Source organism: Haliotis cracherodii, unplaced genomic scaffold (genome assembly GCF_022045235.1).
Source record: "Haliotis cracherodii isolate W230 unplaced genomic scaffold, xgHalCrac1.p SCAF_28, whole genome shotgun sequence".
NCBI classification, from domain to species: Eukaryota; Metazoa; Mollusca; class Gastropoda; order Lepetellida; family Haliotidae; genus Haliotis; species Haliotis cracherodii.
Window position 1 is genome coordinate 2,093,457 of NW_027266284.1, and position 22,250 is coordinate 2,115,706.

Below are 22,250 nucleotides of genomic sequence, written 5' to 3' on the forward strand. Positions count from 1 at the left end.
TCCATAGAGCGTTGGTCACCCCTAAACAGACAGCGGGACATACCCACAGGTGTTAATCCATTAATCCCTGTGTTGTTCTAAGTGTTCCAATGTTGGGAAACTGGGAGTACACCGTTCAACTGTGTTGTAAAGTCTCCCAACAGGTTGTGTCAATTGTTTATCTGCAAATCTTCCATCACAAAGTTTCTTTTGAACGAGCTGGACATAATGCTTTATATTTTATCACTAGAAGTGAAAGCTTGTAACACTCGACTGTGCCTTTGTGTTCTGCAGGCTTATCTCGGCAATGTAAATGAAATTCTCGTACTCCTATTGTTAAAACAGCTTGCAGGGGACGTTGAACTTAATCCTGGCCCACTGACCGGTGATGTAACTAATCTTGACCACTTATTGTCGATCTTCCATTTAAATACCAGGAGCGTCCATAATAAGCAAAGGTATCTTGCAGAATATTTGTTTGAATATGATGTAGTTTCACTGAAACACATCTGGATGAATCTGTAGGTAATGAAACTTTACAGTGGCAATCATGTCATGATCCAATACGGAAAGATAGAAATGTTTTTCGGGGAGGGGTTATGATATATATCACTAAGTGTTTAACATACAAGAGAATGCACAAACTAGAAAATATTACTGATGAAAGTATATGGATAAAAATATATCTTCCTCAAGGGCCTTTATTACTCTGCGCTGTTTACTGACCAGAACACAATTCTATACAGTTTTGGAGTCGGTTAGATAATTCCATCGAAGTTGCATTGGATATATCTAGTAAAATGGTGATTGTCGGTGATTTAAATGAAAATTTATTATCTAACAGAAAAAATTACATAAACGAAATTTTACACAGAAAAAATTTAAGGAATGTAATTGATGAGCCCACCAGAGTCACTTCTAAATCTAGCACACTTTTAGATCCAATCATTGTTAGTGAAGATGTTGATGTAAAGGTCAGTGGTGTGATCGACTTCAATAGTGCAATATCTGATCACAGAGGTACCTATAGCTGTATGGAAATGGACACACTCATATGCACCAAGATAGCTTATAAACGCAAGGTTTTATGTTATAACAAAGGAGACTTTGTTAAATTGAATGATCTCATAAACATTACCAATTGGTCTGTATTATTTAATGAATGAACAAATGTTGATGATATGTGTGAAGTGTTGTATGAAAGATTGAATGATTTTGTAACACAATGTATTCCATCTAAAATTGTCACTATTCGACCAAATGACAAACCATGGTTTGATTCACATTTAAGAAAGGAGTGTAGGATACGTAATAGGTTACGAAAGAAATCAAAAAGGAGTAATAAGGAAACAGATATTAATAGCATCCAAAAAACAATGCAATAAAGTCAACAACATGAAAAGTTATGCGAAAGAAAAGTTCTATTCTAACATCGATGAATTTCTTTCGGAACTATATATAGTAAATAAACAATCATATTGGAAATTACTAAGATATGTCGTCAAAAACTCTGGAACATCTACGAGCATCCCCCCGTTAAGGAAACAAGATACCGATGACTGTCCCACTATATTTTCAGATTTAGAAAAATCAGAGAGATTAAATGAATATTTCCAATCCATATCTACCCTAACAGAAGAACGGGAAGGATAACTATATTTCAATCAACGCACTAAGAGTATTCTTGACAAATTAACTGTCTCAGAAAATGAAATATCTGACGTTATAAAATGTCTTCAAATTAACAATGCATCTGGTCCAGACAGAATAAGTAACAACCTATTAAAGAAAACAGTAAACAGCATAAGTATTGTTTTATGTATGTTGTTCAATCATTCATTGGCTTTAAATGCATATCCAACAGAATCGAAAAGAGCGCATGTTATGCCATTGTATAAGAAAGGAGATCATTCAGTTGTGACAAATTACAGACCAATAACACTCATTAGTTGTATTGGTAAAGTGTTTGAGAGAGTTGTATTTAAGCATCTTTATAACTACTTTCATGACAATAAATTGTTATATAAATACCAGTCGGGCTTTCAAAAAGGCCATTCCACTGTCCATCAATTAATTGAATTGTATAATCAAATTTGTATATCTTTAGATAATAGAGAAAAATATTGCATGTTTTTTTGAGTTGTGTCAAAAGCATCGTGTCTGGCTTAGAGGGCTTTTGTACAAATTAGAAATGTATGGTATAAAAGGGAAGTTACTTGAATGGCTGTCTAGTTACATAAGCAATCGTACTCAATCAGTGTTTGTAAGCGGGGCTCTATCCAAGCCAAGGATTTTGAAGGCTGGCGTTCCACAGGGGTCGGTGTTGGGTCCCTTTTTATTCATTGTATTTGTTAACGACATTGCTGATGAATTAGATTGCATAACATGACTCTTTGCTGATGATACAGCACTCGGCTTTTCTTCGCCAGAGAATCAACTTGTTGAATCAACTCTAAATTTAAATCTGAGCAAGCTGTGTAACTGGGCAAGACGCTGGTTAAATAAATACAACCCAGATAAAACAGAAGCGGTTATATTTTCCTTAAAAGATGAATCAGACCTTATTACCTTGTACTTTGATGAATGTAAAGTTAAGAATGTTCAAAATCATAAACATTTGGGTATAACGTTTGCATCAAACGGAAAATGGTCCTGTCACGTAGACAACATAATTAAATCAACATCAAAAATGATAAATTCAATGACAAAATTAAAATTCATATTGAACAGAAATAAGTAGTTGAGTACATCAGTCCAGGACCGCTCAGGATTACAGGACCAAGATGGTGGCACATCCGTTTCCGGTGGCGTGCGCATCCAAGAGGGCGGCCCATCCGTTTCCGGTGGCGTGCGCATCCAAGATGGCGTAAAATCCGTTTCCGGTGGCGTGCGCACCTCCAAGAGGACTGCGCCTCCGTTTCCGGTAGCGTGCGCCTCCAAGATGGCATCGCATCCGTGTCCGGTGGTGCGTGCACCTCCAAGAGGACGTTGCCTCCGTTTTCCGGGGGAGGAGGAGGAGGGAGGGAAGGGAGAAAAAACCCAGAGAAGCGGTCGTAAAAGGTGAACAAGAAAAGAGTTTTGTTGTTGTTGTTGTTCTAAACATAGACGTGCTGGTGGTGGTGAAGGGAGGGAGGGAGGGAGGAAGGGAGGGAAGGAGGAGGCGGGTTCATGGTTTGGATTTGAGGGTCGTCAAAGCAAAGGATGAAAGCGTTCTTTCGGGAGAGATGGGTGGCCCTGAAAAGGGCCGTTGGAAAACAAACTGGAAACAAGCTGGACAAGGGTTGTCTCCTTGATTACATTACTTTCCTTGATCTCGATACTAGATAATAATACAGACCACCCCAACAGTCGGGTATGTCAATTCCGCGTTGAATAGTTTGTTGTTATGCTGCCATAGCCTCAGACTTGTTCTTAAACCAGTGTGGGCTCTGCGATAGGATCGTCTCCGATTCACCCCATGGGTAGCCCACTATTGTCCACGAATAGACTTTCCTCCTCCGCTGGCATTGTTGACTGTTGGTCTGGCACGTCAGACAGCTGCATCGAGACGACATGGTTGATCTCTCCTTCAGTGCTCGACTGTGACGTTGTGCGTGGCTTCGCTCTTTTTACAGGAGAGGCACTGACACCCTGCTTCCTGATTGGTCGAAAATGCATCGTGCTGATGCGTTCGTTCCGACACTTGCGGACCCAAAGAAAGTCCAAGAAGGCAGATCAACAGTTGCAACTCCCTCCTGCCACTGCCTGATAAAAGAGAGAAGCTGCAGATCAAGTGCCTCATTCAGGCTAACATCTCCATGCAAGAAAGATGTCTCAGTGCCTCAGGAAACAGATACATGCTCTGTGTCATTTGTGTGCTGCCCCTCTAGCGATGCGCAAAGCCATTCTCAAACATGCTCCTACTGATCTCATCCGTGCCCTTTGTGAATGTGTGGTGAACTTGCATGCAGGCAATATTCCCCTGACTACGACGCAACGTCAAAACTTGCAATGACACGATAAAGTCTTGAATACGCTCATGAAAAAACAAGTACCTCTAAGCAAGAAACGTAAACTTCTTCAACATGGAGGAGGATTATTAGGAGGAGCCATACCTCTTATTGGTTCTGCCCTAGCCTCTTTGTTTGGAGGAAAGTAATAAATGATCAGTGTGTGGTGTGCCACCATGAAGTACGCACGCAAGATGGTGTTGGTGTCTGAAGACACATGGCAAAGTCTACAGGCCACCAAACAACGTCATCGTCAGACACTTCATACCCCTCTCATGGAATAGAAACGTCTCCAAAATTTGGAAGAGATGGACGCGTTGATGCAGAGGTCACAGCAGCCTTTTCACATGTGGGAACAAGAATACAACCAACTGTTGCAACACATGCTAGAGTTGCAGCGCCAACAGCACAACAACAACAAAAGCAACAACAACACCATCAAACCACTACAACCCAAAGTGACACCACCACTACCACCGTCATCACCATCAACAATGGACACCACAGGTAGACCTGCCCCTCTTCAACAAGTGATAGACGAAGTGGTCATGAGTGTTCCTAAAGCCATGTCCAGTAAAGCCATGAATTTGATGACAAGGATTCAAAACAATCCTGACTTGAGTTGGACTCCAGAGGGAACCCTGACCGTGGAAGGGAAACCTGTCCCTGGCACACACATGGTGGACTTGATCAACGATTTAGTGCGTCACCGGAAAAGCAAAGAGGGGCCTGCAGGTTGGACCATTTTGAATCACCATTTGGCCAACAGTCATGTCCCTCATGAAATAATTGGAAATCCTCAACGATGGCAATGGATGCAGAAGCAGCAGCAGCAGCAACACCATCCTCATGCCACACCAGACACACCCATAACCCAGTTCTCCCTCCTCACGTTCTCCCCGCAAAGTCACAAAGAGAGATGAAGAAGGCGGCGGCAGCTGGATCCACAAGCGGAAGAAGAAGAAGAGGATGAGATGCCACCCCCACCTCCTTCGTGGCAACTGGATCCACAAGTGGAAGAAGAAAAAGATGTGATGTGAACCCCATGGTTGATGACTCCACCTCCATCTGATACCAAACAGGACAGATTCATCAACAGGCGAGGTTCAAGGATACCCTTTAGCACCAACTAAGAAAAAAATAAATCTCTCCCCCTTCTCTATAAAAAGGCCATTCATGTAGGAAGTGGCATCAGTCTGAGAGAAATGAAGCGACGGACCAAGACACGACAGCGCATTCTTCCCTCTGCTGCTGCTGCAGGGAAACAAAAAATAGGATTTCCTACTTCCCTTTGGACGGCCTGGTTGGAAAAAAACTACTTTCATCCTGGACATCCTGCAAGTTTTGGAGGCTGGCGACCTTTGTGGAAAGCAGCACGCATCCACGCTCAAGATGCAAGAACCAGTAAAAGCAAGAAGAAAACCAAGCCATCGCAAAGTCAATTCCTTTCCGAGAGACCACTATCGTGTGGGAGGGGTCGATGAATTGTGGCAGGCAGACTTGAGTGACATGGTTGCCTTTCAAGACGACAACCAAGGATTCAAATATCTGCTGTGTGTGATCGATGTGTTTTCAAAGATGGCATGGGTGCAACCCCTGAAGGCCAAGAGCAGTTCTGCTTTGACCGAAGGTTTTCAAACCTTGCTGATGCAACAAGCCAAAGGCCGACTCCCTGCTGAAATGCAAACAGACAAAGGCAGAGAATTTGTCAACCGTCCTTTCCAGGCTCTCATGACGAAGAATGGCATTCATTTCTACACCAGTCAAAATCCTGAAACTAAAGCAGCCGTGGTGGAACGGTTTCAAATAAAATGTGGCGATACTTTACACAGCATGGGACCAGACACTATTTGAAAGTCTTACCCCAGTTGATCAAGTCATACAACCGTCGTGTGCATCGGACCATTGGCCAGCGACCTGTGGACGTTCTCCCATGAGATCCCCTGTCAGAAATTCGGGTGTTAGACTACATGGAGGAAAAACAACAACAATGGCTGCAGCGCAAAAAGAAAATAACAACACAAAGACTGTCGTCCCCCAAGACAAGATCCACCTCTCTTTACTGCCGGGCACCCGTGTACGTCTGAACAAAACCAAAGGCACCTTTGAGAAAGGTTATCTCCCCAATCGGACCACTGAACTCTTTACGGTGGACCGGTTGGTGACTGGGAGAACACCTCCTGTGTATCGGATCAAAGATGATCATGGTGAAGTCCTCCAAGGAACTTTTTACCCTGAAGAAATACAACCCATCTTGAAAACAGACGATGTGTATGCCGTTGATCTTGTGCTGAAAAGACGCCCAGGACCGAAACAGGGTCAAGAAGAGGTCTTGGTGAAATGGACTGGCTACCCTGCCAGTTTTAATTCGTGGATACCTGCAGATCATTTACAGATAAAATAAGGAGCATGCTGTCTCTCAGACTCATTCAGAGGGGGAACACACGTGATGACAGAACCGCCACCACCACCACCACCACCACCACCGTCATCACCTCTGCAGAGAAGCCTCTCAGCATCCATGGGTACCGATGAACCACCCCTTGCTGCTGCACCACGTCACCACCAGCGCCGACACTCACCTTGGTGTTGTTTTGGCATGACTTTACCATGCAGTGTTTTTTGCTCAGATCATTGTGATATATGGTGTGATCATCATGAGCATGGTACAGTTGGCCTTGGATCACGGAGAGAAACAGTTGTGAACAGCCCTGCTCTCCAGTTGTTTGGGATACATACTTCCACCACCCACCTTGGCCGCTTCACCAGGCATACCCACGACGACCCCACCCACCAGAAGACTTCAACTTGATACCTCATCCACCCAGAGTTTTCTACCCTAATCAGCGCTATCGTGGCTGTCACCTTTTTTTCAAAACAAGACTTTTACATGACCCTACCCAGTGATACCTCCATGGACATCTATCCAAACAACACTGTCAATGCGTATGAAATCAAGTTGCCTTATCCTCTGCATCTGGACCGTCAACAGTGGGAGGTAGGTGTCAGCGAAATTCACTTTCCGATGACATGGTAAAACGTCGCCCCACCCTTTGACTGGTTTGCGCTGAACCTCAAACTGAAAAAAGACACCCTTGTGTATGAAAGCACGGGGAGTGTTATACCACAGCCATAGTATGGTATCGTCCGTTATGGAAGAAAGAAGATTCCAATCGAGAAAGGCGTCTATTCATCTGAAGATTTGGTGAAAACCCTCAACCGTTTGATTCAGGAACATATTACAGATGTCTTGAAAGAACAGCCCTCAGAGAGCGTCCAAAGTGATGGAAGACGGTTTGTCATTGATGTCATGTATCCCAAAGATAGTCTTCGATTTGACATGCTTGAAGATGGAAAGGTGCGATTCCAAGCCCCTCAAGAAGTAGCAATCAATCATCCTCTCATGGGAAATACTGGTGGACCAATCTATTCCACGGAAGTGATCATGCCAAGTCCACTCTTTAGAATGCTCGGATTTGTTCAACTACCAATCCTCGGTGAGGAGGACTATAAAACCAACACAGAGACACCCGTTCCCTTGACTGCCTTGTCCCAGTGGCAAGTGGGAACTACTCGCATGACAAGTGGCTATGTAGAAATCACAGGTGATACGAAAGCACATCGTCTGTCAGGATTTGATACTGTGTACATTTACAACAACCTGGTCGAAGATCAAATTGTGGGCAATACGATGACTCCCTTGATGATCTACATGCCTGTGTCAAAGAAGATGATGCAAGACAGTTTGGTGATTAAAAGCCCTCAGCACATTCACTACCTCGGGCTGCGTCATGGTTCCTTTGATGGTATTAAACTCTATAACTCCCCGTGCCATTTCAAATGGGGAAAGCCATCGTGACACTTCACTTCAGACGCCGCTACTAACGCAGAAAGCAACATGTTGGGACACGCATTGGCACACCAGATGAATTGAGGACAGTTCGGCCAGCGTGGGAGTGGCATCAATGTATACAAAGGATGGTATCATCAATGTGGCAGTAGCCTGGGAGGTATCTTGAAGATGGCGTTGCCTTTCCTTAAATCTGCCTGAACATCGGTGCTCAAGATGGGTAAAAAGATCCTGCCTGGGTTGGTGAGTGATGTCGTTGCAGGCAAACGTAAATGGTCAGAGAGTCTGAAACATCGTGGCACAGCAGCCCTTATGGATGTCTTGGAGGAACGTGAGGAGCTGAAACCGCCTAAAAGCCGTAAAGTCGTCCCAACCACCACCACTACCCACCAGAAACAGCGTAAAAGGAAAAGAAAAATGGTTTAAAGGTCAGTCCTGTTCAGACTTTCAACCCGACCAGACGTCCTTCAAGGCAGAGAAAAGGGTGAAACATCCATCATCATGATGCGCCGAGATGCTTGCGAATGTTCAAAGGCCCAGATGGATCTCTTTACTGTACCCCCTGTGTCCACCTCTGTGCAAGAGGGTCAGTGGATATGCTATAGTCCCTTGGCACCACCCTCTGTAGCAGGACCACTCCAGTTTAACATTTCCAATCCCGTGAACGCTTACATTGATTTGAAACAGTGCTACCTGAGAGTATGTCTACGTGTGACGAAAGATGATGGCACAGATACCATTCTAGCAGATAACAGTCAGTCAACAATGTGATGCATTCCCTGTTTCGCGAAGTGCGGCTGCAAGTGGGACACAATCAGTTGGAGATCACACCCTCCATGGGCACTTACCCTTACAGAGCCTACTTGGAAACCCTTCTGAGTTATGGTACAGGAGCCAAAACATCTCATCTTCAATGTCCTGGATGGTACACTGATAGTGCTGGAAATCCTGATGCAGATGCGAACACAAGGAACACAGGTGTCCGAACGCGACGCGATCTTATCGTACCCACCAAAGAAGTGGAACTTACAGGCTGTCTACACTGTGACCTGTTTCTTCACGACCGTTATCTGCTGGATGGTGTCCCTATGAAACTGGAATTGCTATGAAGTCCCGATGAGTTCTTCTTCATGTGTGCTGCTGATGGTGTCTACAAACTAGCCCTGACCAAAGCCGAATTCTATGTCCGTCAACTCAACATCGATTCTGCTGTCCGAGAAACACACGTGTCCAGTCTGAACGCTGGGGTGACTGCCAAGTATCCCCTTTCACGTGTGCATGTGACTGCCCATGACATCATGAGAGGCGGTAGGGACTTTCACAAGGATCACCTCATCGGTGGCCAATTACCAAAACGCATGGTCCTGGGACTGGTGAACAATAGTGCCTACGTAGGAAGCAAAGAGAAGAATCCGTACAACTTCAAACACAATCATCTAACCATGATGAAGCTCAAAGTCAACGGCCAGGAAGTCCATGGCATGGAAATGAAAAACGACTTCAGCAACAACAGCGCCCATTTGAAACAAGTCTACATGAATCTGTTCCGAAACACGGGGCAGCTATGGCGACCTGAGACCTGCGAACTGACTCCCAAGGCCTTTACTCAAGGTTACAACTTGTGGGTGGTGGATCTCACCCCAGATCTTGGCGCTGATGAAGGCATCAACTACCCTCGACACACTGGCAAGTTGGGTTTGGAAATCCAGTTTGGACAAGCTCTCGAGGACCTAGTCATCATCATCTGCTATGAGGAATACGAAAATGTTCTGGAAATCGATCGTTTCCGGAATGCGATGATGGTATAAAAACATCAGCAACAAGGAATCATGGATGAACCACTCGAGTTGAGCACCTTGGATTTAGAAGCCCTCGTGGCTGATGACGAACCACTTCATGCCATCTACCGGGGCACCCTGGCCAGAGATGACTTTGCCAGACTGGGATGGCAACAGGATGACTCCTTTTACCCCAAAGCCTACGTGATCAACACAGATTTAAGGGATCAACCTGGCACACACTGGGTGAGCATCTATCGTCCAGCTCCTGGATCCGTGGAAATGATGGCTAGCTATGGACTGTATTCATTACCCCTGTTTAAAGAGACTTTGAATCTGTCTCTACATGCTGACCTATCGCGTGTGTGGGTGGACTTTTAACACTTTTAGTGTTAGATACGTTGGACTGGAAGGACATCGCCAAGAATGATGCCACGGTATTAGCATGGTTTCATACCAAAGTGTCTACCTCCGTTCCTGTGGATGAGATGCCTGCCTTTCGACTGAGTGGCCAGACGCGTACCCTACATCAAAAGAACCAACCTTTCTGCCCTTATTGACCTGACACTTGTTCACTGAACCTACGATCACCTGACTGTCAACATTCCTGATTGAGGAGTGTACATATGTTCACTGCGTTTTAGGAATGTACATACGTTCACTATCAAAGTGGCAAAAGTTCTTTTTTTTCAAACTGTACATACGTTCACATACGTGTACATACGTTCATGTTCACAAAAGTCACAGGGACGCCCCTAATCCTGTGACTTTTGTTTTGTTGTGTTGGTTCATGTGAGCGGGGGATTAAAAAAGTTGAACCAATAGTAGTGTTGTGTTGTCTGTAAGATGAAGAAAAACAAAAACAGGATCGCCATGCACACCCCCCAGAGAAAACCAAAACCAAAACAAAACAAGATCGACATCTGACCGCTTCCTGCCTTCCTACACCACGTCCATGTCTGTGCCTGTCGATTCACCTTTAGAAATTCAGGCAACACCTTTAGAATTCCACACCATGATCGTAGCGCTAAGGTGATCGCCACTCACCGACTGTAACTTAGACGAACGACTGTCATGGTGGGCTACAATACACAATCGCCTTGTGGAACGAAACCTTACAACTCAAAGTTTACAATCACATCACCATACCCAATGACATGATTTGTGGAATGTTGTTGCAAGATCCGTCGCCGATATGACGTCAACCTAGCAACAAAGTGGCTTCTCTGTTTTTTTTTCTCCCTTCCCTCCCTCCTCCTCCTCCCCCGGAAAACGGAGGAAACGTCCTCTTGGAGGTGCACGCACCACCGGACACGGAGGCGACGCCATCTTGGAGGCGCACGCCACCGGAAACGGATGGGCCGCCCTCTTGGATGCGCGCGCCACCGGAAACGGATGTGACGCCATCTTGGATGCGCACGTCACCGGAAACGGATGGGCCGCCATTTTGGTCCTGTAATCCTGAGCGGTCCTGGACTGATGTACTCAACTACTGAAATACATTAAATAAAGTATATACAATCTTCATAAGACCATATTTCGAATATGCGTGTGAAGTGTGGGATGGGTGTAATATAGAATTATCAACTCAGTTAGAAAATCTCCAACTAGAAGCTGCCAGAGTAGTTACTGGACTCCCAAAGTATACTTCGCACACACATCTGTATTATGAAACAGGATGGGAAACGTTAATTGAACGAAGGAGGAAATGTAAGCTATGTTTGTTCTACAAAACACAAAGTAATATTGCCCAAACTTATCTTAAAGACATTGTTCCAACCACTGTAGGTTCAAATGTTTCATATAATTTAAGAAATTGAGACAATATTGAGATTCCATATACTAGATTAAAACACTCCACGTGTTCTTTTATTCCATCAACTGTAAGGTTATGGAACACTATTCCTGCAGCAGGTAGAAATTGTACATCTACATCCCAATTCAAGACCTATCCTAGCCACATAAAGAAACTGTGCACGGAGAAAATATATTCTGGATTGAAATACAACACAGCAAGAACAAAATGATGCAGACGCTGTAGCAGCTGAATGATCGGACCATAAGAAAATGTCAACGGGACCTGAACAACATCTGTTACGATGACGTCAGAAGATCAAAATGGAGTAGGGGCTCAAACGACAAAGTCACAAAGTCAATAACGGGTATGACCACCCTGTGCGTGAATCACAGCAGTGCATCGGCGACGCATGGAGTCCACCAAATGGGCATGGAAGGCCTGGGGAATGGCCTGCCATATCCTCCTCAAATCCTGTGCCAAGTCACGGACGTTATCTGGAGGATGTGGAAGACGACGCAGACGGCACTCCATTTCATCTATTGGGGAGAGATCTGGAGAAACTGCTGCAGGCCATGGCAGTAACATGACATTGTTATGGTGATGGAAATCTATTGCGTCCCTAGCCGTGTGAGGACGAGCGTTGTCCTGTTGAAATGTCAATCCCGGGCCACGACGTTGCAGGAAAGAAATGACCACAGGCCTCAGAATCTGATCCCTGCAGCCAACACCGGTGAGATTGCCCTGAACAACCACCAAAGGGGTTTGGTGCCGTGCTGTTATCCCACCCCAAATCATCACAGAGCCACCTCCAAAACGATTCCTCTCCACAGTACAGTTGCGTGCATAACGTTCTCCCAAACGCCGGTAGACACGTTGGCGCCCGTCACTGTGGGACATGTTGAACCTCGATTCATCTGTAAAGACAACATTTCTCCACCATATTCGAGGTTGGCGAACATGATTTCGACACCATCTTAGACGGTCGACTCGAATCCCGTACTGACGTAAACGATTCCTGACAGTGTTGGGATGGATACGGCGCAGTCCAGGAATTGTCTGGGACGTCGTTACTGCCGTTTGGAACCTGTGTTGGAGATGTGTAACTCGAATCCATCTGTCCTGTCTTGGCGTCGTTACTCGGGGACGTCCAGAACGTGGGTGGTCGGCAACGTCATTTGTGTTCTGATAACGCCTCACCAATGCCGATATCGTGTTACGATGGCATTGGAAATGTGTTGCCACCTGTTGTTTCCTCATTCCCGCTTGGATCATTCCAATGGCTTCATGACGCTGTGCAGCTGTCAATCTTGGCATGATTTGTTTGTGATATGCTTGTGTCTGCCCCTGAGAAGTTTTGAATTTTTGAATGACCACAGATCATGCTTTCCAAAGTGACAGCGAATTTTGAGTTGCACATGCTGTGTACAGCTGCACAGGATGCAAGTGCAGTAACACATTGCACGTCCATAGGCTCCCATCAATGGCGTCATATCGCATGGCACGTGCATGAGCGTTTGAATGTCTCCAATAATTGCTGTGTTCAAACCTATATTTCATATATGGACGGTGTGCCCTTATATCTATATTTTCTCCGTACACAGTTTCTTAATGTGGCTAGTATACATACAAAAAGAGGAAGTCATTGCACCTCCATATTTTTCCTGTGGTGTTAGAAAGTTGAATATTTATCATACTCGATTAAGATACATGAAAAGCCAGTTAAATTATGATATATACAGAATAGAGATAAAATGTGATCCAATATGTCAATGTGGTAATCCATGTGAAAACGCATATCATTATTTATTAAAGTGTCCATTGTATGTCCACCAGAGAAAAACTATGTTAATAATAATTCGGGACATTTTACAGAACGCCGTGAACAAAAATGGTAAAATAGATTTAGGTTTGATGTTAAATGGAAATGAATGTTTGTCCATTATCGAAAATCAATACATCTTTAAAGCAGCGCAAATGTTTATAAGTCATACAAAGAGATTTGGGTAACACTTTAATGTACATATACTAGTCTCTCTTTTGTAAATTTCTTGTTATCTTTACACTCATCTTCTTTTCTGTTTTCCTTGTATATGATTTACTGTACAAGCTTTGAAAATACCATGGAGAGGGAGTCCTAAGTTGGAAAACTTGTTCCCAATCCATTTCAATCTGAATAAAATATGTTTAAATAAAACAAAACAAATGGAATCATTCAGGACTTTGAAATTACATGTTTACAAAATGAATGTAGGCAAGTGAGGCAAACACTAGGCTAACTACTACTAACACAGGTGACAATCATCCACGATCATGACTTGGATTTTCTTGTGATAATAACATGTCTGCTAGCTCCTTGTTGTGATACGAGCGTGTTCTATGAACATACAATCCTGACATGAGCCATCATAGCCGCAAGAGTCCATAGATGATAAATATGCCCTGTACAGTAATAATAAGTGTTGTCAAAAAGCCGTATTTGAAGAATGTCCAGAACGTGAGGGGAATATTCAGGGTTTGCTTGGATTTCTGCGCCACGATAATGTTTGCCACACTGCCGAAGAGTGTGAGGTTGCCGGCGATGGTAGAGCACCACGCAAGGTATAGCACAAGCTCCAGCTGATCGGCACACGGTTGCAACTGCTCTAAAACGATGATCGTCAAGGGCACGTTGCTGAAAATGTTAGACCCAAAGATAACAAACGCCGAAAATGTTGCAATAGTCTTAGCATCATTGATAGGATGACCAGCTAAGCCAATAGCCTCCCACACATAACGTGGCACTCGCGTGGCGTTTACCCCACCCAGCCACACGAAAATACCGAAGAACATGAGGATGACGTTCCAGTCTACTTTCATTATGAGGCGGCTTGGGTTGGTCTTGTTCAATACGGCGTCTGCTGTCATGATTAAAGCAGAAGCCGCCATTGGAAGAATACCTGAACGCAAAAAGAAAACAATTACAAGACCTTAAACATATCTCTGTTCAGATGAGACACTGGGCAATCTTTGAAATATAACGCGAAGATGTTTTCATTAGTTTTTGCTCATTCAACAGACTTAAGACCCAATGATAAATACTGATATTCTCCTAAGTCTAACTTCTTTCACGTGTACCTTAGATATAAAGGTAATAATACAAACCTATATCAAACTGGAAGTCGTCTGTCTTAACAAAAAAAAGCACCAACATGACGATCAGTACAAGGAGAGGCAGCCAAAGAAAGATCCTGCTCCTTCCCTTGACATCTGCCTCTGATGACGACGCGGCATCTACTTCAACTGCTAAAGCGACTGGTTTGTTACAGAGCCTATAGGAAGCATTCAACTGGAAGTGAGCAACTAAGAAGGCCAAGTTGAGGAAGTAGCCTATGACTGCCGGAATACCGAGGTAAGTAATGCTGCGCTGGAGATCAAGCTGACTTTTAAGGAATACAGGTTCCTCGGTTGTTGACGCTATCAATGCCATTTGAGGATTACCGAATATGGTAATGACACTTCCAATGTTTGCTGATGTTGATATTGCTAGTGTAAGGGTCTCCAGCTCAACAGTTGGTCTATTCTGTGAGCACCAGTGCCTTAGAACCAAAGGTGTCAGTATGATACATGCAGCGTCGTTGGTGAACAATGCAGCCACTATGAAGGACAACATATTAACTCTCCATAAATAGCCGGGGAAGGATATATCGTTCTTCAACATTTTGTTCATCATTTTGTGAATGATATGTTCTCGTTCAAAGTACTGGGATATAATCATCATACCAAGGAGAAGGAATATTGTCCGCAAGTTTCCGTCTTCTCCAATAATCTCATAAAAGTCTCTCTGGTTCAGTACAGTTGTTGCCACCATGAGGACGGCACCCAGCAGTATGGCGGAGGAGGCGCCAATTGGGAAGAAGCTGAACTCGAAAAGGACAAAGGGCAGGATGAACAGGAACACAAGGGATCCTGCCACAACTTTGTATGTGTCCGCAAGAGAATAATCCAGCGGGGGTAGAGTAAAGTTCAGCGTTGTGTTACTGTCAAATGCAGAGCAATTTAGAGTAGAGAGTTCGGGCGATGATGCCATGGTCTATAGCATATGAGTACACAAAGTCTTCAACAAAGTTGACAACCAAAGTTAGGGGTCACTGAAGTGAACAGAAATGAACAGTATTACAAAATACATCCAACCATTTGTGAATGAACTAAACTTTTCTTTCACTGTTGAGTATTTGCTGTTGTGGATTTCAATGTTTAGCTATGCTATAGTATAATTTTACCAGGTGATTTGCAAACTGAAACGCACAGGCTCACCCAGAAATCGGTACATACAAAACAAAATTGTGAAAACCAGTAAATAACAACACAAGATCAATGAAATGAATAATCACTTATCATATTGAAACACACAGGTTTAGGTTTACAAATAAAGCAATGGGTCATGTATGTGTCAAATGTCCTGAAACCGGCATGTTCTTTAAATCTGGAATGGCGTTGAAGTTTGCAAGAATTCGGGGTTTTCAGGTATAGGTACAGTCAACCTTCTAGAAACCCCTTGAACGATCAGACTTGCCATATTTGTCAACAACCTTGTGGGAACTATAATTACACTTCCTGTTACAGTCTGGTCGCATTAGCACTCGACATATCGCCAGTGCTTCAATTAGTAAAATACATGTACAGCAATCTATACTGCTACATAACAACAACAACTAATAGTGTATTCACACTTTACTCTCACTCGTCCGCTACCATTGCTGATGGTATGTCACAATATACACATGGCCAGCTACAATACCGTCTTAAATGCTCCTGCAATAATCAAACGACTTTCGACATTACTAATGAATGTATACTCGACCGCAAGAAGAAAGGCAAGTCAAGTTGTTTGTTTGTGAAATGCATAAAATAGTAATTTGTGAAATGAAATGTATACAAAGTTCACGTAAAGAGACGCATTGAAGAAACACTGTTCACTATTTACATCATCCATTTTGAGTACGTCGCAGGAACGCAGTCGTTTCCTCTCCTTGACGTTTTCATGCACGTGCAGCGCAAATCACATGCAAAAATGCGTGGATTTCCTTCTTGTTCATCTATTTCGATTAACTGAACTCTGGGAAGGCGTTGCCATAGGGATGCTACAGGGCGGATCAACGTCAACTGCAGTGTCGAGGCACTTTGGATGTCATGTGTCTACCATCACCAGATTGGTCGCAAGGCATCAGCAGACAGGCAGTGTCCAAGACTGGCCTCATTCTGGACGGCAGAGAGTCACTATTCCAGCGCAGGACCGTTACATCCGGATAACACAGACAGCTGCAACCATTCAAGGTCCACGTCATCCCATGTCAGCCGACACAGTTCGTCGTCGTCGTCTAAGAGCGGCAAGAATCACATGTCGACGTCCTTACGTTGGACCCATATTGACTCCATGTCACCGCCAACAACGTCTGCAGTGGGCCCAACAGCACATGCGTTGACGACATCAACAGTAGCAACAAGTTGTCTTCGCAGACGAATCAAGGTTCAACCTTTCTCTCGCCGATGGCCACATCAGAGTGTGGAGACGACGTAATGAGCGTTATGCTAACTGCTGTGTCTTTCAGGCCGATCGGCGGGGAGGAGGAAGCATCATGGTCTGGGGAGACTTTAGTTATCATCGCAGGGCCCCTCTATACGTGTTCCGTCAGCGTGTGACTCCTGTCGTGTACAGGGATGATGTCCTTCGTAAACACGTCAGACCCCTCTTCCTGGGTCAACATCAACTCCAGGTCTTTCAGCAGGACAACGCTCGTCCTCATACAGCACGTGTCTATGGACTTCCTCAGAGTGAATAATAGTCTTGTGATGCTCTGATCGTCTTTTTCACCGGACATGGCGCCAATGGCATGTCTTGGACGAGATCGGGAGACATCGTCAGGCTGCATGGCAGCCATATACACTTCAGGAACTGGAAGCCTTTTTGGTGTGGGAATGTCTTCTAAAGACTTGTCGACTCAACAAAACGGCGATGTGCGGCCTATATCGCAGCTGACGTATTCCACACACGCAACTGGTGGACACAACTGTACTTTCGTTTTTCTGTTTGGGGGTACTTTGTTTTGGGGGGGATTGTTCAATAAACACCGACGATTGTCATCAAACAATCAACGCCCATTTGTTATCAAATCTTATCATTTCTTAATATTATCCACAAATAGTCTTAACGTTATCCCCATTTTATGTACAACTTGCGTTTCTTTTATGGCTGGGTATATGTAAACATTATGTGAGTGAAAGTAAGACAGCATGTCATTAATTACCCTTCTGTACCACACAACTATCTAATCCCTAAACATTAAGGACATTTGCTGGTATGATTGTGTGTTTACTGCGCGACTGGAGCGTATCGGAAGTCACCTCTTAACGACATATTTTAAGCCAGTCTAACGCCAATATAAAGGTATGAAGCAGAAAATCACGACACTGAAAATCAAATCGTCAAATATTAGGCGTAATAAGTGAAAACTAATTTGAGTCCCGTTTTATGACTTGTCGTGTATTGCTTACGGCAAAAGTAGCGTCGTAGTCCTTGAATAAGGACGTCACTGCATTGTAACCCTCTTGCCTGACGCCATTGCACTGTATGACGTCATCAATTTGCTCAAAATGTGCACACTAAAATGGAGTCTAAATTATGTTTTCTTATATTTTAACGTTTTATCCAGATGTTTAAATATTTTTAAAAGTTGTGTTATATTAATTATACTTTTATGCAAAACTGTTAAAAACGCTGAGTGATATCACTTTTTGCTCTATAATAAAATATCCATCGTAACTTAAACATTTAACTCACTCACTCAAGTGTGAATTTGGCAGTGTAGCAAACAAGTGCAGAAATCCACATTAACCTCATTCTTTCTGTTTTTTGACAGTTAGATCAATCAACAAACATTTTAAAATACCTGAACATTTAACTCACTCACTCAAGTGTGAATTTGGCAGTGTAGCAAACAAGTGCAGAAATCCAGATTAACCTCATTCTTTCTGTTTTTTGACGGTTAGATCAATCAACAAACATTTTAAAATACCTGACTCAGCAGAAAAAGTTAACAAACCAGCGAACATTCTTAATGAGACTTGATGGATGCTAATGAAAATTTAGATGCCTACGTGTATGCATATTACATGTCTGCCTATACATGTACGTGTCTTCAGTGCATATATATGACTGTAATAGTCTTCTAAATATTACTTTTCACAGATATTTTGATCATAAAGATGTACGAACTTTATCAAAATATCCATTCACAAAAGCGTCAAGCCCTAGTCATCAGCACTCCTTCTTCCACAACAGCGTCTACTCAGCAACATCAACACCTTCTCCCCCTAAAACGTCGTAAAATCAAACACATCCACGTCCTTTCCTCCACATCAACAAAACAACATCCCCATGATTGCAATTCACACATCCTTCTCTTAAAAACTCCAACTCAACAGAATCCACACTCTTTCCCCTTTCTTCAACAACAGTGTCCTCTCGTGAACACCCACACTCTTTCCTCCACAAGACCATCTATTCATTAACATCCACACCTTCCACTTCAACAAAAACTACTCGGCAACAGCACACATTTCCCAAACAAGTGGGCACGGGTGGATCCAGTCATATAAGGGGCCGGAATTCGCTATGTTGAGTTTCTTCCCTAGGGCGTACCAGAGACCTTTGCTTGTGGTTATGATTCGCCTGATTATTGTTTTAGGTTTGTCAACATTATGCCCGTGCTCGTGTGTTTCACCACCGTGGTAAGCGTCAATGTCTTCATCACGCCATGAAATAACCAAAATACTGTTGAAATCGGCGTTAACCCAAACTCACTCACACAACTTACCAAAAAACAGTGTCTAGTCAACAATATCCACACCCTTTTCTCCTCAACAACAAATACTCAACAATACCCCTACCCTTACCTGCTCACCAACAATTATTCAACAACACAATACAACACCCTTATAGCGAGATAGAACTCGAAGCAACGAAAAAATAATCGAAATAAGAAGAAAAATAATCGAAATAAGGAGAAAATAATCGAAATAAGGAGAAAATGAACGAAATAAGGAGAAAATAATTTAAGCAAGTTGAAATAAAGTTGATATAACGAGTAAATAATCGACATAACGAGAAAATAATCGAAATAACGAGAAAATAATTCAAGCAACGAGAAAAATATTGAAATTTTGAATGTTTGCGATTTTCTTGAACCACGGACTTATATAACCGTATATATACAAGTCCACGCTTAAACGAAGGAGAAAATGTTCAAAGCAACGAGAAAAAACTAGCTATTTCAAGAAAATAATTGAAATAACGAGAAAATAATCGAAGTAACGAGAAAAGACTCGAAATTTGAAATAATCAACAATAATAATTAACAGAAAATATTATACAGTCGAATGTTGTAGAGGTACTGTATTTGTATTTAGAAATGATGTATTTTAACAGTATATATTTCTACAATCATATATTTAGCGGATGGGGATTTATAAACAAAGTTTGCCCTACATAAATATATCTCCTCAATATAAATTACGCCATACATTGTACAGAATAGACATGCTTAAAAGAATAGAAGTGATATTTAAAAAAACGTCATATAGATAACTATATACATGTACATGGACATTCAAAAGTTTTACAGATAAATAGAGGTTATCACGCGAGTGTGTTTGGAGATTGTATTAAGCAAGCCTTGGCGAGCTAAATACATAACGTTTATTCCTAATACAGGATATTTACCATCCCAAACACACAAGCGTGATAACCTCTTTATCATATAGTGTCATTATTCAATTCTGTGCTAGAAAATATCCTTCCATCTCTCACAAATATTACCTAAACATTGCAAGTTTTCCAGGAATGTGCGCATTAATATATATTACGTCAGAGGGTAAGTGATGTGTCGGTTGGACAGTGACGGTAGCCAATATAGTTCCAAATGAAACCTGTTTCTTATACAGTGACGTCACTACATACATGTATATGGAAAACAACAATTGCCTACACAAATTGTTTTTAATACTCTGACCCTAGTCTATGAAACGTCACGGCCACAGTCAGTCGCCAGGTGTACACACAGCGACAAACGAAACAAGGTAGCAATTCGAACATATTTTGGCCAAATCCAACTGTTTTCATTTGTGGAAAAGGTTTCTAGGCGCAGAGGTGTTCAAGCACAGATATATGGAAACTGATTCAGCTTGGCTAGTGCCCTCGCAAAATAGTCTCGCAATTTATATCTCCAAAGTTGCCCAAACCTGTAAAATGCCTTAGTTACGTCACAGTTAGACACTGATTTTCACTACATGAGACTATTCTTTTGATAATGATGGCAGTTATCCTTATAGTTTATCCTGATTCATCGACGGGTAATTCTAACTCGATCGCCGACGCCATGTTTGTTTATAAACACTGAAAGTAGTCCATACTTGACCTTTCATATTTGCATCTCTATCCGCATATGACCCCAAAGGATATCGTTTTTATCGGTTGGCTTTATCCAGCCGAGAAACCTACCCATTATATTATAAATAATTATACAGCAATCTATAGATGTATAACTATTGTATCACTTGCGTATCACAAGTTAATAATTAATGAACCAGAGTTATATTCCTACACCACCCATTTCATTAGATAAAACATTTCTGGTTTCTGGTCGTTGATAAATATCTTCTGTCAATCAGTTAAATTTGTTATTTACATATAAAACAGTTTTAAGATCATATCCATTCTTATAGAAGTAACGTTTACATCTAATTATCGTAAACTGAGGGCTAATGAAAGATAACGTAAAGCATCTTCATAATGGTGTCCGCACTAACAAAATCCCGAGTCGTCTTACATTCTATCATATATATGGCCTTTCAAATCACTGCACCCCCGGCATATATCGTTGCCGTCGAGAATATGTGACGATTGGCGACAATATGTGCCGTGAACGTTGGCATATATTGTTGCCAGCGATCATATATGTGCCCGGCAACAATAGATGCAGTAATACACCATTAGACTTTAGTACGACAGCATCATACCTACACGACATCATCAATATCACATATGTAAGCCCTAAGCACAACGCTTTACCTTCCATATTATAGCTGTGCACCACTGACCTTGAATTTGTAAAGGCTATGGGACTACAGGCTACACACATAAGGACAAGTTACTTCTGTAGACACACATGCTGTACAGCTACTTCGAGCATGAGTGAAACATGCGCTTCTCAGTTGAAGAACGCATGTATAATCTATGTCACAAGACAGTAACACCTGGTATCGCGAATGTCGCCCGCTATCAATACTGATGACTAGTACGTCACAACATACAATGTGCATTTCATAACTACACATGAGTCAGCAGTGCGACTTTCATTATGTACACAGTATAAACAGTATGCGTGTTAATATAGACATGGCAACAGTGTGAATTCACAATATAAACAGGACAACAGTGTGGATGTCATGATATACATTTGACAACACAGTGCCTGTAATAACATACACGAGTGAGGTTATCTTTATGTAAACAGAAAAAAACGTGTTGCAGTCACGAAATAGACAGAACAACCTTGTTGTCAATAATTACTCAGGACAACCATGTTGTTATCACAATACACAAGACAACCGTGTTGATGTCACAATATACGGAAGACAACCATGTTGTTGTTACAATACACAAGACAACCGTGTTGTTGTCACAATATACGGAAGACAACCATGATGTTATCACAATACACAAGACAACCGTGTTGTTATGACAATATACGGAAGACAACCGTGTTGTTATCACAATACACAAGACAACCGTGTTGTTATGACAATATACGGAAGACAAC

At 42.6% G+C, this 22,250-nt stretch overlaps 1 protein-coding gene across 1 annotated transcript; it reads right to left on the reverse strand.

The window, feature by feature from the left end:
* Positions 1–13,432: 13,432 nt before the first annotated feature.
* LOC139473399 (uncharacterized) lies at positions 13,433–21,636 on the reverse strand. Its single transcript, XM_071255970.1, has 3 exons — positions 21,529–21,636; positions 14,536–15,521; positions 13,433–14,330 (listed from the first exon to the last, which is right to left on the reverse strand). Exons 2-3 carry the CDS (start codon positions 15,458–15,460, stop codon positions 13,798–13,800), a joined length of 1,458 nt encoding a protein of 485 aa, XP_071112071.1. The 5' UTR covers positions 15,461–15,521; positions 21,529–21,636; the 3' UTR covers positions 13,433–13,797.
* Between the last annotated feature and the right edge of the window lie 614 nt (positions 21,637–22,250).